Here is an 18,352-nt window from a genome sequence, read left to right on the forward strand (position 1 = left end):
TCAATTAATATTAATTTCGTTATTTTATATTAAATACATATCATTTTGTTTATGTTGTACATCTTAAGCCGTGTTGGGGTGCGTAATACAGCCTAATCTGCATAATTATTTTTGTTTGGTGTTCAAAAAAGAAATTTTTTGTGGTATATTGAAAATAAATGATATAAGTTTAATTTTATACTTGTTTTAGTTAATACATAAAAAATGTGGATATTATAATACAATAATATATCATATTATCGCGGGATCCCGTTTATACCGAGATCCCGCGGGATTTTAAAGTCAAGTGCCGCAAATACCGGGATTTTCAAATCATTGCGGGATTGCAAGCCCTAGTTACCATGTTAAAAAATGACATGTAAGCGCAAGTATCGATATACTAAATTTCATTTAAATCAGACAAAGCATTTTAGATTTATTTGGAAAGAGCTTAATTTTTTGCAAACTTTAATATATTGCAGAGGTTAAACAAAACAATTTTAGATAGAAAGCTAAACCATATTTTGATTCCATGGATATGTGGTAGTTCCATGTACATGGAATACTGGGACACCCTGTATATAGACTACTCACTTTTTATAGCAATTTTGTACATAGTTAAATGCATAATAAAATGTACTTATTAAATTTATTTTATTTAGGTGCATGCCGTGGATGTAGAGTCTGCTCCGTTATATGTTCATAAACTTCCCCAAAAAACTGCTGAAGTGTTGTTGACAGACAAACTAATTTATACCATAAATAGTGAATATAATACTGTTTCAATTATCAGCTCTCAACTTTCTGAATGTAGATTAGAGGGTGATGCAGTAAGTACCATTTTAACTAATGGCTTCGTGCTGTGACATATATTTTCTAGGAATTTAACAATGACTCTGTGGTGGCACAGTTTTATATGGAAAAGGAAACCATCCAGCAGTTTTTCAAGTTAGTGGATCTTTCATCAGTTCGTTTACGAAAGAATCGGGAGGAAAATAAAAAAGACAAATTGTATGAATTACCAAAGACTGTAGATGACCTGAATATTCAGAAACCACGTATAGATACCTGTGTTATTGTGACTGACAGTTCTATTTACAAGGTAGCTTTAAGGTACAACATATTTTATGTTTAACAAGTATACATTTTCCAAGTATATATTATTTTAGATGTTCTCCAATTAAAAGATTCATTGAGTATATTACTGAGGAAAATGATTTGGATAAGGCTGAGAGATTGTCTTATATATTTGGGTTAAACATACAACAGCTTTTAGAAGGATGTGGAGATCTCTTAATATCCAAGGGTTCATACCACTCTGGCATAATATTGTACAAACAAGCAAAAGTGCACTTACTCAAAAGGGTTCTAAAATTAGCCGTTTCTGCAGATTGTAAAACATTGCTTAAATTTGTTCACTTATGTTTGAGTGCAAGCAAAGTTGACATGTCTATAGCAACGAAGATTCATATAGGAAATTTGGCAGTTATGGCATACACAGAGTTAATTTTACGTTATGGTGGTCAACAGAGAATAACAAACACTCGGGATTTTATGTAAGAAATTTTTACATTTTAATTGCATTATGTTCTGCAGTTCTGTTCTGCTATGAGTAATTTGTTAATATTACAGTGCCACAAAATAAAAAAAGGTAGTAAGTAGCTGAAGTCAGAATTCTTGGGTCAGTTCGTGTTTTGATCCTAACATCAAAACACTATTCTAGAAAGCAGTTTTCGAGATTTCAAACTGACTTGAGTAGTCTTTAATTGGGAAAATATTTAAATTCATGATATCATTGAACAATAAACCCATAACCCTGTAGCTTCTTAACCTCGTAACCCCATAACCCATAATTCAGGATGTGCGAGAGTGTAGAACAATGAAATCAATCTTTTACAACATGGATCTCATACATCAGGGGTTTGAAACTATATGAATGAGTTGGCAAGCTTTCATAATTCCAATACCCAATAACCTTGTAACGCTATACCCTGGATATATGGGAATCACAGAACTCTGAGGAATTGGGTCTGTAGTCCTGCCGTAACTGCATAATCTCTTAACCCAGGGCATACGAGGGGGGACCCAAAAATAACCGAAATCTTAATGCTGCGCTTCATGTACTTATAGTACCAGGTTGCGTCGTCAGAGGGCAGTTTTAGGACTATTCGTTAGTCATTCCACCAAGCGGCGTCACCCGACAGCGACTATTGTGGTTTCCCTGGCAGTTATGTGTGTATGTGTGTAGTGCAGACGTAACACGAAAAAATGACTGATTCTTACGAACAACGTGCGGCTGTGAAGTTTTGTTTTTTACTCGGCAAGAACGCTGCGGAAACTGTTGTGATGATGCAAACAGCTTATAAAGAACATGCTCTTTGTAAAACTCAAGTGTACGAATGGTTTTCGCAGTTTAGAAAGGGAGAAATGGCCATTGAAGATCAGCCCCATTCCGGTCGCCCTTCAACTGCTCGAAGTGAGGACGACATCAGCAAAATCCGTAATCTGATCAATGAAGATCGACGCAGAACAATCGACCAACTCGAGGATTTATCCGGGTTATCCTGGAGCTCAATTCAGCGAATTTTGAATGTTGATTTGGGGTTGCGAAGATTGACAGCAAAGTTCGTGCCGAGATTTCTCACCGAAGATCAAAGGGATCGTCGCGTTCAAGCCTGTCATGAAATGAAGGACGCATTCAAAGACGATCCAAATTTTTTCAACAAAATCATCACAGGTGACGAATCATAGTGCTATGGGATCCAGAATGTAAACAACAGTCAAGTCAATGGAAGTCAACTGGCTCACCTCGTCAAAAAAAGCTCGTCAGGTGAAATCGAATGTGAAGATGATGTTGATCTGTTTTTTTGACATCAAAGGGATTGTACACTCAGAATTTGTTCCTCAAAACCAGACGGTAAACCAACAATTCTATATGGAGGTTATGAAAAGGCTGCGCAGAGCTTTGGCGCGAAAACGTCCGACTTTGTAGAATTCCGATGAGTGGTTCCTGCATCACGACAACGCTCCCGCGCACAGGGCCCTCAGTGTTCGCCAGTTTTTGGCCTCAACGATAACAACTATCTTGATTCATGCGCCCTATTCGCTAGATTTAGCACTTCTTCTTTTTCCCGAGGATGAAAAGGGACTTGAAAAGGAAGCATTTTGTCGATGTCGAACACGTAAAACTCAATGTCACGAAGGTGCTAGCAGGTATCAAAGAGGACGAATTTAAAAGGTGGAACACTGGAATGAACGTTTGGACAAGTGCATTAATGCTAATGGAGAGTACTTTGAAGGAGAGTAAGATTGTATTTGAAAAACAATAAAGTAAATGCTTTCTACAAAGAAATTCCGGTTATTTTTGGGTCCCCCCTTGTACAAGCTTCTGTAAATGGATGACCTGGAGCATATAGATTGGTGCTATAAAGTCACCCAGGTTTTTTTTCTTTGTACTTACACTGGAAAAATGTAATAGAACTTCCTTGACTGTACAATCAGTGATCCTGAGTGTTTGAGATGAAAATTGTTCAAGTAAGAGACTACGGGATTATAGGATTGTGGTGCAATATGATATGGATTCTGTTTTTCCAGTCAGTTTAAAATCTTGAAAATCTCTGTGTAGAGGAGTTTTTTCACCTTAGGGTCACAATTTTATTACAATATCTCGAAAATGCTTTGAAATAAATTTATACCACGAGGAATTACTTTATCTAAACCAAATTGACACATTATTTTCAGGGGCGTCCCTACAGGGGGGCAAGGTTCAATATCCGTAACTTTTTTTATTTTACAAATTCATAATTATTATTTTGAAAATCGAAATCCTTGACTATTTCTACATAAAAAAAAATATACCTGTTTCATGTAAGGAAAATAGAACTCTAGGTACTTTATAATTTTTAATTTTCAATAGAAGCATAAGAAATTAAGATTGGCTTTTTCTGGAAAACCGTTGCAGTTGTAATGAAACAAGTATATCTTTTTTATAGGAATGGTTAAGGCTTTCGAGTTTCAAAAAAAGAATTACGAATTTGAATAAAAAAAGTTGCGGATATTGAACCTTGGTTTGCCCCCCGAAGGGACGCCCTTGAAAAAAATGTGTCAATTTGGTTTAGATAAACTAGTTCCTCGTAATAAATGGTACCTCTGTATAAAATTTTATGAATTTACTTCGAAGCATTTCCCAGATATAATAAAATTGTGTCTTAATGACCCTCTTTAAAGGGGTGTAGCACCATGGGGGGTGTTTTCATCTGTGTTCATTTGGCACACCCGAAATGAAACACCTTGTATAGTTGAAAATTGTTGTTTCACACCCAGTATCTCATGTCAACTTTTGCACTAAAGTAAGTTTGAATAATTCATTTTTTTATTCCAATTTGGTTTGGTAATTTAAAATATTTAAGTGTAGGTATCTAATTGACAAAATTGGCCAGTTCTATTGATTCTCAGGCACCCTGTTCATAAATAAAACAAATGTTGAATATTGTAAATAAGTATTAATTCAAGTATTCTTTTGGCATTTGTAGGAATTTTCTCTGTTATGAGGAATATTATGACCAAATACTTGCAGTAAATGTTGCGTGTCAAGCAGGACATTGGAATGTTGTCACTTTACTGGCAAAATCTAGAGGTCTTCAGCCAGAAGTTGTTTCAGCTCTAGGACAAATTCTGCAAAGTGCCAGAGCGCCACGACCGACTGATTTTGATTTTCTCTATGCTTTATCTGAGCCTAATCTGACACAAAGCTTACTCGTTCTAGGTCAAAGTTCACAAATAATATTTCAATATATACGCACAAATATAGATACGTTTCCATTGCAAATTTTACAAAGGCTTGCAGCTCAACTGGATCCCAGTCAACCCTGCGCAATCCCGCTTGTCAACAGATTATTTCACACTAATAAATACTCATCCAGTTTAGATACAACAATAGAGTCAGTTGATTTCGAGAATCCTGATCGAGGCATCATTATAGCAAAGGATTTAATTGATACATTCCTGTCGGTTGTTATTTATTTAACACACAAATCTGAGAAGACTGGGTAGGTATATTAGAATAAATAAAAATAAACTTTTCATTAAACCTGACCTTTTAGATTCAATTTGAGTTTACTAGACAATGTCGGATTACCTGACAATCTTCAAACCGAGATTCCAATAAAAAAATTGCCAGATTTACATCCCCTAAGTTGTGGATTTGAACATGCTGCTGTTGTACGTAATAGTCAGGTGTATACCATGGGTGTTTCAAGCTCAGGTTGTTTAGGTTTAGGACCTTTATTAACACAAAGCAGCCCTCCGAGATTAGTAGTAACTTTGAGTGAACTGAAAGTTAAAGTTTTAAGCATCAGCTGTGGTCGAAAGCATACATTAGCTTTAACAGATTATGGGGTAAGTTGATAATTATTGCGCTGTGGAATAAGTAGTGTGTGTTTTTTTTTCAAATTTTATTTTTAACTGCAATTGTCAATAGGCTAATAAGTGATGTATTCTTCATCATCATTTAGTCCTCCTCGTTCAACAAGTTTTTTGATGCCTTTTCTGTAGAAATATCCGATTTTGACTCAAAAGCTCATCCAACCAAGCTCTTAACTCATTGTCATTGTTAAAAAGAAACACCATGTAAAGAGTTTGACAAAGAGTGGAAGAGATGATAATCACAAGGCACGAGATCGGGAAAATAAGGCGGGTGGGTCAGAAAGTTCCAATTCAATGGCCGTTTTGATCATATTGGCGATATGTAATCGCGCATTGCCATTGTGCAAAAGAATTTCATATCACCAGTTAGATTTTTGTTATTGAATATCTGTATGGAATCGCCGTAGTTGTTGCATATAGAGTTCTACCTTGACGGTTTGATTGTTTTGTAAGAGTTTGTAATAAAGAATCCCTTTCCATTCCCACCAGACACATAACATTGTTTTTCGAGGATGAAGTTCTGCTCTTGTTCGTGGAATTGCTTATTTTTTGGAGTAAAGCAGCGATAATTACAGAGCGCCTTTGAAATTTTCCCAAGTGCAGGTGGTTTACTACTTTTTTTTTATCGCATGCCAATTTCCTTGTTGATTGTCTTGGATTTTCGTGAAGGAGTCGATTCAATAATTGCTCTTCATCAAATTCAGCAGAGCGTCTGGAATGATTCATGTCTTTAAGGTTAAAATCACCTTTAAAACGCAAAAACCATTGACAGGCTATTCGTGTATCATCACCATATACGGCACAAATTTCCCGAGCAGCTTGAAATACTTTAATGTTGTCCCCATCTCAATTAAAAACAAAAACGACTGTCAAAAACACAGACTGATAGAGCAATAAGTCTTCTTTCGAATTACATTTCAATTTGACAATGCGTTTAATTTACAGTGACTATATACAAGTCAGTGGCGACAATAGAATATATCATTTTTAATTGATCCACATGATTTTAGCTTCCATGTTGCATCAAGTGTCAAATTCATCTGTGATGTGTCATGTGTCAAGAGCATTCTTATGGTGTTATGCAATATTTGTATTGTTTTATTTTAATTTTAACGATTATTAGACTATATTGGGTATTCTGTGCTAATGAATAGTTATAATGTCTGCAGAAGTTCCTATGAGGACGACGACCGTGCAATGAAGCGGTATTTTGTTTCTTCTTGCAGATGAAAAGTGTTTTTAAAAAATTTTTTGCGATTATATTTTCACAAAACATAAATTTAAAAGAGTTTTTCTTAAAAGATATGTCTGGTTTAAATTTAGATCTACTAAATTGTCATCAGATCAGAAATAAAATTGTTAAAAGATTTATTATGTTCCGATTAAACATAGCTTCCAAAAATTGCCAAAAAGCATAAAAAAAGCTTGCAAGTAAAAGTGTTGCTGGACATTTATTGTAACAAATACTATCACTAGCATTAAGTATTTGTTTTTGTAATGTAAACCCAATAAATTTCATTGTGTAATGTAGGTATGCTTAATTTTACTTGTTTAGAAAATAAGAACCAATAGTTGCTATTATTATACAGGGTGTCCGCGTTTTTTGTAGCAGGACTTTCACAATTTGTACTGTCCTTAAAAAAAAAAGCTCATGTAAACATATATGTATAGATGCGTCGTTTTCGATTTACAGAGTGTTCAAGTTTAAAATGAGAATTGATTTTTTATTCGTAAAACGAAAACCCCTTTTTAGACATTGTTGAAACTTGGCAACTTTGTTTGTAATAATAATACTCATTTTCTCACATAATTTAATTTGTCCTATTTTCTCCAGTGGCGTCACAACAAGATACCAGCTTGATAAAAATAGAAAAAATATGATACGCCACTGATTTTGGTAAGTTTGAAATTTTTCTCAGATTTAGCTATCAAAAATACAACTTTTTTGTTATTTACTTTTTTTCCTATCTCGCTTTGTTTAGACAGAAATAAAACTTTTTGTTTCACACAGTTTATTGTAAGATAATAAAAAAAATAAACAACACGGTATGGAAAAACAACTTATTGTATAAATAGACCGCAAAGGAGGGTTTCGAAATTCCCGCCATTTCGTTCTACACACAAATTGCAGCGACGTATTAAAAACCGCCTAACGTCTCTCAAATGATGTGGAGTTATTCTGAGTGCAGCGTTCCGGATTCATCGTACAAGTTCCTCTTGCAAGTTAACAGGCATAGAGGAAACTGCATCCTTAATAAATCCCCAAACAAAAAAATCGAAAGGTGTTAGATCAGGCGATCGCGGAGGCCACTCTGATACTCTGTATTCAGCCAGTTTCGTACCACCAAAGAGTACTGGGAAGGGCATCAATCTAATTGAAAAAACGAGACTATTCTTTGTTGAAAAGGAACATCGTCTAGAATGTTATCATGCTGGGTAGTTAAAAATTCAAGAAATAATTGACTTAACCCTATCACTGCTCCAGACGTATATATTCGCTAAAAATGTATAAGGCTCAAACTGCTCCAGACGGATTAATTCGCATGAATAGTTAAATTGGATCAGGCTGCTCAAACCGTATATATTCGCAACCATGCGCATTAGTGACTCGGTTATTGCAATTGGTAAGGCGAATTTTTGCGGGCGAGCTTATACCGATTGTGACAAATATTTTTATGGAAAGAGGTACTGGTAATAATACCAAGATTGTTCATNTTAGTACAAGTTGTGAAAGTCATGCTACAAAAAACGGGGACACCCTGTATATTTATCCTCCCCTTATTGCACAAGTAGATTCTACATTCATACACTATTTAAAATCAGTTTCCAAGGGAGTTATTTGCTTACAATATGTGTGTCAAATTTATAACAAAAATACTTTTGTCCTTAATTTATTTTTTATAAAAGTTACTTTTAATTTGACATTGTATGCAACATGGCGGATGGGCAGGCTTTAGTCGCTGTGCGTAAAATTTATAACAAAAATACTTTTGTCCTTAATTTATTTTTTATAAAAGTTACTTTTAATTTGACATTGTATGCAACATGACGGATGGGCGGGCTTTAGTCGCTATTGTCGCCACTGTCTTGTATAGAGCCACTGTAGTTTAATTTTCTTATGAATTTTTAATCTGAAAAAACGGACATTACTTATTTCCCAACCCATTAAAAGTATTTTTTTGTTATTTTTAATTTTATCAAAATAAGATTTGCAAAAATAAAAAGTCTCATCATACATTGCGATATTTGTCAATACATTTTGGCATATACTTAGTTCATTAAAATGGCAAAATACAATGGATCTGTTATTATCTGAGATTTGTACATAAAGGAGAATTTCATATAAACTAAGGTACATACCAATCTGAAAAACCTGGAATTATCAGGGAAATTTATAGACCTGAGAATTTTTCAAACTTTCATGGGTTTTTTTTTCAAATTCCATTTCTCGGTCTTTATATACAAGGAGCTTCCACTGGATGTCGCTGAAAAGTAAATACACTACTACGTTTAATTATATGGAGTCTATCTGTACTGCCTGTGATGTATTTTGTTGTCAACTATCATTAAGAATTATTAGTTTATGCTATTAATATTCGCATTTCTGTTTTCTTAATCTTTACTGAATTGAAAACCACAGCCTTTCTTCTTCTTCTTCTTCTAGTGGTTGGTCCTAATAAGTCCCATTGCACTGCGGCCTAATTAGGCCTATTGTGCGTCTCACTACTAATCCTATTCAGCAAGTAGATTTGTCCTTTTTATAAAGTCCAAAAGCTTCCTTGCTGACACTTCTCTCAGTTCCTTGGGTTCCAAATAGGGTCTCCCAAGGAGGGCCATTCTGCTACGTGCAAATCCCGGGCACTCGCCCAAGATATGCAGAGAAGTTTTATCCGCCGATTCACATCCTCGGCAGATCGGACTGTCTACAAGCTTTAGCTTATGTAGATGTTTCCTAAAGTGACAGTGTCCCGTTATGAGTCCTGTCACTCTCCTAAGCCGGATTCTGTTCAAGCTCAGTAGTTCATTCGCTCTTTCCTTCGAAGGATACTCTATGAGCTCCTTAGAATGGCTATGTCCTAGTCTTGAAATCCAGTATTTCCTGTATTATGTCTCAGTCCATTTGCCCAGAGCCCGTCTGACCACACTGGGAGATGCGCCACAGAAGGGCTCCGGGCCAATGAACTCTGTCTCGGATCCCTTCCTAGCAAGTTCATCTGCTTTCTCATTTCCACAAATGCCTTTGTGCCCTGGCACCCAACACAGTCTGACTGTATTGTTGGTGGCCAGTTCAGTCAGCACTTGTAAACAATCCCACACCAATTTTGAACTTACCTTGTGTGCGGTTAAAGCTTTAATTGCAGCTTGACTATCAGAGAATATATATATGACCACAGCCTTTAAACATACAGGAAAATGTAAATAGACAAATTATTGATTTTAATATTTATAAACATACCTACCATTAAAAAAAAGTATATTGCTATTCATTTGAATTTTATTAAGAAAAAAATTAAAATCCGTCTTTTTAAATATTAGCTGAACTCTATTATTTGCAGTTCAATTGAAAATATTTCTGAATGTATCTTTAAATATTGTGTATCTAGTTTGATATTGCAATAATTATTTTATAAATGTTAGTTAAAAAAATTGCGAATGAAGTGAACCCAAATCCTGGGGTAAAATAAATTCTTGGGGCAAGACAACTAAAAAGGGTACAGGAAAATTCCATATTAGTATAAAAAAATGTATATCCTGGACTAACTCATGCACAAAAAAGCGTAACTGGAAATGTTTACTGATAAACTTATAAGTACACACAAACAGTACACTGTATAAGCAATAATAAGTGGCCTTTTCAGATCCCATGAAAATAGAAAAACTAAAATTAATTACACTACTATCTTTGCCTTTTACTTAAAACCAAATCCATCCATCTCTCCTATCCAGAGGTTATTTTTGCCTTTTTTTAAATTTATTATCTCGGGTTATCAGAATTTGCTGGTTTTAATTTACACTGTTTGTGATCACACACACCATCTTATTTGAAAATAATAAAAAAATGCAGATTTTAATCCCATTTATTTTCATATATTTTTGTTTGTATTTCAAATAATAGCAGAGCTATTGTAACATAAATAATTTTGTTCTATACAATAATGCAAAAATCGTACAGCATTGTATCTAGACAAATCATAAAAATGTATAAAGTGGTATGTGGCTGTTACAAATTCGCTTCTCATTACAGGGATCTCAGAAACAGTAAGAGATACGAACTAGCTTAAATGGTGGCAAAGTTGTGTAATCAGGGGTCCAACATTATGCCTCTAAAAAATCAAGGCTAACATGATTAGTTTTCGAAATATTTGAAAAAAAAACGAAATTTTGGAAATCCGATTTTGTTTCAATTCAGCTTTGTTTGAGGCGATATCTAAAAAAAAAATAACACTTTCTCATGACAACTTTTTGCCCTCTATCATTTTTCCAGTACCATTATCAACTTCATTTTTTTAAATACGACCCTGGAAATTTCATTACATTTTTTGCACGCCTCCATCACCCCCAATACTGCCTCAGCCCGAACCAGATTCGGACGTTTTGTCTCGAAAAATTCATCTTCAGTGTATTCATTGCAAGTTTATCTAAATTTTTTATTTAGATTTCTATGTTTATTGAATTATCGTACACTGTACGTGTCGTTAGACCCTGTGAAATCCATCTAGTTATTTAAACTATTACCAACGCACGTTATCATAAAACATTTATTATTATTAACTATTACCATCTCCTGGTCATACAGAACTCGATAAGTTGTTGCGTCAAAATTGAAAGATTATTACAATTTTAATTTTATTATGACAAATTAATTCTTAAAAATGCATATGAACAACCAAAACGCCCAATAAATAGGTATTATACTTTAAAACAAAAATTTCAGTAAATGTTCAAAAACATTTCTGTTTTGGCAAAGGTTAAAAATGAAGATCAGCGTAATATTATTGGAATTTATTATACCTATAACCACAATTGTGAAAGAGCATGTCAGATGTATTTGCATGAATATACTGAAAAAAATTAGATCGGAGTTTGTTTGAATTTTGAGCACTCGAGAAGCCTAGAATAGCTATGGACACGGGATTAAAACTCTAATTAATGTTGTATTGTAATGTGTGGTGGTAAATAACTAGATGGATTCCACAGGTTCTAACGACACTTAAAGTGTAGGATAATTCAATAGACATAGAAATCTAAATAAAAAATTTAGATAAATTTGAAATGAATACATTGAAGATGAATTTTTCGAGACAAAACGTCTGTATCTGGCTCGGGCTGAGGCAGTACAGTATTGGGGGTCACGAAGGCTTGCGAAAAATGTTATAAAATTTCCAGGGTCTATTTAAAAAAATGAAGTTGATGATGGTCCTGGAAAGACAAAACTTTACATATAAAAATTAATTATGCCATTCGATAGAGGGCAAACAGTTGTCATGAGAAAGTGTTTTTCTTTTTTCAATATCATCTCAAACAAGGCTGAAATAAAACAAAAACGGATTTCCAAAATTTCGTTTTTTTTCCAAATACTTTGAAAACTAATCATGTTAGCCTTGATTTTTTAGAGGCATAATGTTGGACCCTTGATTACGTAAGTTTGCCCTCATTTAAGTTAGTTCGTATCTCTTACCGTTTTCCAGATCCCTGTACTTAGTGAGATACGAATTTGTAACAGCTTGTGTAATAAAAAATACCTGATAATAAATACCTGAAAATACTAAATATTATTTTAGGTTTATTCTTGGGGCTCAAATGCATATGGGCAGCTGGGATTAGGTCACTTTGTACAGGAAAGTCCCTATCCACAAATTCTTTCTTCCATAGCTTCAGTTAAGATCATAGATGTAGCTGCTGGTCAATATCACAGTATAGCTTTAACATCTACAGGAAAAGTTTATACTTGGGGATGGGGGATACATGGCCAATTGGGACATGGAAACTGTGATAACGAATTTTATCCCAAACTAATAAATTTTCCACATCCAGTAAAACAGGTTTCCGCAGGACATGCACATAGTTTAATACTTACTTGTGAGGGAAAGCTATATGGATTTGGATCAAATGTGTTTGGGCAGTTAGAGAGTTGTCAAATCGATTCTAACAAGTCTGCTAGACCAGTTTGGGTACTTCTTATGCCTGATATTTATACTCCAATTGAAAAGGTTGCCACAGCTTATTTCCATAATGTAAGTAAATTTGTAGAAGAGATTCGCAAGTAAATATATAGAATGTAATAGCGACGTTGCAGTAGAGCAACGACTTTTCTTAAAACATTTCCTAAGAGACTTGATAACATTCCAATCTTATGCCAAAGGATTATCTCTTTAATATAATAACATGTACATTGTTCCAAATATTTGGAAGTTATCGTGAATGAATATGTTTGATATTTAAAAATGGACACATATGTGACATATCAAATTATAATCTATCTCATTTCTGTGGTGTGTTTTATGTTTTTTTTAATTACTCTGTCAACACGGATTTATGAAAGGTAGATCCACACATACTAATTCAGTCTCAAAAATTCAGTACATATTGAAAATTGATATTCAAGGTCATGTTGACGTAACCATTGACATATTTTCAGATGTTGTGGCACATTTAGACTTCGAATACCTAAAAATCATATTTTATCATCATATTTATTGTATCAAATGTGCAAGATTTATATATTCAAGGGGTCAATTGACCTGTTTGGCACTTCTGCTGCTAAAATAAAACCAAAATTATCATATTAAGAACTTACTACATATTGTTCATATTTTCTTCAATTGTTTTGTATAATTTGACTTTTTTTAGTTTATTTAATAAGCGTGCCTTGTACGTGGTTTTTGTTACCGGGCTGTTGCATATTAAAATAAATAAATAAACTTCAACATTGGTACTGGTCAATTCATTCACAGTAGCTACCTACATGTAAAATTTGATATAAAAAACGAATAAACAATGTCTGAATTGGAAGTGGTATGAGAGGTTTCTACTGCCAAAAAAAAAGTAATTTAACATTGGAAGATTCAATTATAGATTTAAATAAAGCAATTTTTGCAAATAAAACTTTTGGGCCTAGTAAATTTATTTTTAGTAGTGAAGCGTAGATAAATATTTGAACTAGAGGTTTTGTACAAATTTGTGTTTATTTGTTCTTTCCATTTTATATGTGTTGTGCTGTTGGTGGGCGCCTAACTTTGTCTAAGTTTTTAGATTTAATCGTGAAAGTTGCATTCTACGAAAAATTTCCAGAGGCGCAAAAGTTTTATTTAGAAGTAATGTATATACAAGTTTATAACAAGAAAATTTTCTCCAATCACTTTTTTTGACAGTTAAAAATTCTTAGACCACTTTTAACTCCAATTCCTCTGATTCCAAAATTTTACATACAGGGTAACAAAAAAATAGAAAAAAAGTTCATACATCGTGCAATCTAATTTTCAAGATAGGTGTTACTGACATAACTTGAAGATATGCCATGGAATGTCAGATATAGTATGCAGTTTACGTACTCATTTCCAGTTCATAAGTACCTTACTGAAACTTACGAACAAAGATGGACTGGACTTGGTGGACAAGTTCAATCAATGGCCACCTTACATTGACTGAATATGCTGAACTTCTTTATTTGGGGTTATCTTAAAATTTCGGTGTACATAAAATCAGTTGAGAACTTGCAAGTTCTACAACAGCAAATAAAATAATGTTGCAACGTCTTTAGAACTCGACCTGGGATATTTGGGTCCTATCGAAAAGAAATAATATAGTACCTTTTATGTATAATTTATTTTTATTTATATATATGTACAGTGTGACCCATTTCAAATGGAAACACTCGCGTACAAAAGTTGTTTCTGGACCGATTTGAACCGGATTTTTTTTAAAAGATAGATCTCCAAAAGCACTCTCATGATGCAAAATTAGAAGGTGAAATTTTGATTTTCAAGGCCTACTATGAATTTTTTTCACTGTCAAATTTTACAAAAACTGTTTAGCGATTTTTTTATTTAAAATCTATCTACGGCACTGGATTCTGCATCCCCTAAAACGGTTTCATGCCAAATTTCATAAATAAATATTTTATAATGACGGTTTTATTACAATTTTAATATAGGCTTCATTTAATTCAATACTTTTATAGTAATTTTCTAAAAAAAAATGTTGCCTATGAAAAATGATTTTTAAAAACATGGGAAATTAATTTTACGCTTTTAATTAATCGCATTAAACGTTTAAACTTATAATATTACGGTTATTAATAATTAGGTATTTAAATAAGTAAGTAAATAGCAATGGAAAATTAAAGCATTTTGCTAAAATTAAAAGATTCTCGTTTATATTAGTTTTTAAGTCACCATTTATATGGATGCAGTTTTGAAATTATTTACAAACATTTTTTACGTGTAGTTGTTGCGGGGTAACTACCTACTTTAAAGACATTTGATATAACAACGTGTCGTACATCAAGGATAGAAAGCTTATTATAAGGGTGCTATGAAAACAAAACTCTTTTTGTAGTCAAACGTCAAATCTTTAAGATACGCTCATTGTCATTAGGACATTAGTTTATTTCCATATTGTAATTATGGGTGGGCAATTAAATTTACAAGCAAAAATTGAAATTGTGCGGCTTTTAGGAGATAATGATAGGACTGTGGGAGAAGTATGTGGAATATTTCATAACAGGCACCCAGATGGGCCCCGAATAACTCAGAGTACTGTTTCTAAAATTTCCAAAGTTTTTAATGAATGCGGGGCTGTGTCAAGACGTATTATAAAAGCGGATCGAGTACAAAGAGGACCCAGGTACGAGCAAATCGTTTTAAATTATTTTAATAACAATCCAAACGTCAGTGTGAGAATAGCTAGTTTAAATTTAAATTTGCCCAGAGAAAATATCCGCCGATGCCTTAAAAAAAATAAATTTAAACCATTCAAACCCAAGTTTTTACACACCTTGGAACCTGGTGATGATGAGAGGAGGATGGAATTTTGTTTATGGGCTCAAGGAGAGTATCTCAATAATAGATATTTTTTAAAAACTATTTTATTCAGCGATGAGGCGACTTTTACAACTAATGGAATTGTTTCGTCACAGAATTCTAGATACTGGGCTACAGAAAAACCAGATTGGATTATTAATTGTAAACGGCAATATTCTCAAAAAGTTAATGTTTGGTGTGGGATACTAAATGAAACTATCATTGGCCCTTTCTTTTTTGAGGGTAATATGAATAGCATACAGTTTTTACTGTTCCTGAGAAATGAATTTTGGAATATACTACATGAACTTCCAGTACAAGAAAGACTGAATGTTAATTTCCAATTAGATGGAAGTCCTATCCACAATGCAAGAGCGGTAACCGAATGGCTTGAAGATAACTTTCCTAACCGATGGATAGGTAGGAATAGCCCGCTAATTAGATGGCCACCCAGGTCTCCGGACTTAACGCCACTGGACTTCTTTTTATGGGGTGTCATAAAATCCAAAGTTTATAAGTCACGGCCAGGCAACAGAGAAGAGTTGTGTACAAAAATCAGGCAAGCTTGTGCAGAAGTTACCCCGCAACAACTACAGAATGTACAAAGAAATATTCGTAAGCGATTTGAAAAGTGCATCGAAATTAATGGCGGCCTTGTAGAGGCCACAAAAATATAAAATGTTATTAATAATTGTACTCTGATGTTGTTTAATATCGTTTAAATTTCATGTAATGCTTTATTTTCCTTTGCTATTTACTTACTTATTTAAATACCTAATTATTAATAACCGTAATATTATAAGTTTAAACGTTTAATGCGATTAATTAAAAGCGTAAAATTAATTTCCCATGTTTTTAAAAATCATTTTTCATAGGCAACATTTTTTTTTAGAAAATTACTATAAAAGTATTGAATTAAATGAAGCCTATATTAAAATTGTAATAAAACCGTCATTATAAAATATTTATTTATGAAATTTGGCATGAAACCGTTTTAGGGGATGCAGAATCCAGTGCCGTAGATAGATTTTAAATAAAAAAATCGCTAAACAGTTTTTGTAAAATTTGACAGTGAAAAAAATTCATAGTAGGCCTTGAAAATCAAAATTTCACCTTCTAATTTTGCATCATGAGAGTGCTTTTGGAGATCTATCTTTTAAAAAAAATCCGGTTCAAATCGGTCCAGAAACAACTTTTGTACGCGAGTGTTTCCATTTGAAATGGGTCACACTGTATATTTATTTATTTCTATTTATGTATAATTTCAGAAAATTCTACAATTTTTGCAAAAATTTTAGTGCTCAAAAAAATTTAACGGTACTCCTGAATGTGCGCCCCAGAATTACCTCTTATCATTGCAATATTCACATCAAGTAGACTTGTTAGGTTAATAAACTATACCAAATTTGAATTTATTTATTCAGCTTGTTTTCAAGGTACAAACAAAAGTTGATTTATTTGTGACAACTTTAACCATATACCTCAAAAGCGAAGCAATTTGTATGAATTTTTTTGGAGTAGAATTTGTTTTTTAAATAGTTTACACTTTCTTTTAACACCCCATTAGGTAACGACTGTAATGGAACTGCATTGTATCAATTTTGAAACCTTCACCTTCTCCTTAAGAATCGTTTTAGAAAAAAATTGTTGCTCTTGTTTTTTGTTTGTTTTGATGAATGAAATCATTCTGAAAGTATGTCTCAATGCTGCTGTTATACGTTGTAGTATTTTCCAATAATATTAATGTTCTATAGATTAAATTAGATTTGTCTTCTCTAAAATGCTATACAGGATGCTTAGTAATGAATGGGGTCATACATTGGCGACAGCTTAGCTGGATCAAAATAGGTTAATTAGGATTATTTAGTACAAAAATTGATGCCGGTGAAAATTAAACTTTTATTTTCAATACTCTTAAATCTCTTCTAAAGGACCTCCAAAAATTAACAGAAGTTTGGTAAGTGGAACTATTTTGGAATGGTTCCTTAATACTCGTACTTTATACATCTGTAAAATGCTTATTATTTTTTAATTCACTAGAAAATTTACCATTAGAAAGATTAGTTTTTTACCTTTTTTACTTAAAAATTGTGTTTTTACCAATGTACAGTATATAATAATCATTTCTTCTTAAAAAAATATGAGTAGAATTGGTGTAATGAATCAACGATATAAAAGTGATGAAATGGTGAAATAACTACTAATCAAAAACTGTTAAAATCCTGTCCTTTTTTAATCATTTTTAAATTTAAACCTAACCTAACAAATATTTCTGTATAATGGTATTTGTAACTGATTATCATTCTTTATCCATTTCCTGTTTTTTGACCAATGATAATGACTAGGCCTCGGCCCACTTGGGAGACTGAAAGAGTTAGGCACTTTATGCTGAATGAAAAAGTAATGTGGACACTCCGCATAGATTGCAAGAACAATAGGCCCATTCAGTGATATATAATTTTAAACTTTTTCTTTCATTTTCTGATAGTATTTAACCACCTAAATATATCTTTAAAAAATTAGGTCAATAGGATTAATAATAAGTGATATATTTAATTCTGAATTTGTAAGACCCTTAAAAAGGTCAACACTGCGGGAGAACAGGTAATGACGTCACGATACCGGCCACTCGGCGATCAAGTCGCGAGCAGTCGGAGAGATGTGTAGATATTTGCTATACTTTTACCTATATTATATATCTATATTTTTAAGTGTATAAATAGAAAGTGTATAAGAGATATACATCAAGTCTTGTTGAAATGCATTTTTCACACAACATATTTATTATAAACATAGAATGTCTTGGAATATCTAAATACATTTTCGGATTTTTCTCAATGACGTAATTTTGCCTTCCATTTTGTGTACAAATGTACCCAACGTACTAGACTCGGTACTTGTGGATGTATGCGACGACGTGTATGTGC

The 18,352-nt window shown here is 33.2% G+C and overlaps 1 protein-coding gene across 2 annotated transcripts in view; it reads left to right on the top strand.

Moving 5' to 3' along the window:
- The window catches only part of LOC108912084, a 31,821-nt gene that overhangs the window by 4,072 nt on the left and 9,397 nt on the right, over positions 1 to 18,352 (top strand). For both annotated transcript variants that reach the window (XM_018717245.1, XM_018717246.1), the window contains exons 5-10: positions 642 to 809; positions 860 to 1,092; positions 1,149 to 1,535; positions 4,512 to 5,027; positions 5,082 to 5,376; positions 12,186 to 12,638. In XM_018717245.1, coding sequence (XP_018572761.1) covers positions 642 to 809; positions 860 to 1,092; positions 1,149 to 1,535; positions 4,512 to 5,027; positions 5,082 to 5,376; positions 12,186 to 12,638 — 2,052 coding nt within the window. The remainder of the gene's footprint in view (positions 1 to 641; positions 810 to 859; positions 1,093 to 1,148; positions 1,536 to 4,511; positions 5,028 to 5,081; positions 5,377 to 12,185; positions 12,639 to 18,352) is intronic.

This window comes from Anoplophora glabripennis, unplaced genomic scaffold (assembly GCF_000390285.2).
Source record: "Anoplophora glabripennis isolate ALB-LARVAE unplaced genomic scaffold, Agla_2.0 scaffold825, whole genome shotgun sequence".
NCBI classification, from domain to species: domain Eukaryota; kingdom Metazoa; phylum Arthropoda; class Insecta; order Coleoptera; family Cerambycidae; genus Anoplophora; species Anoplophora glabripennis.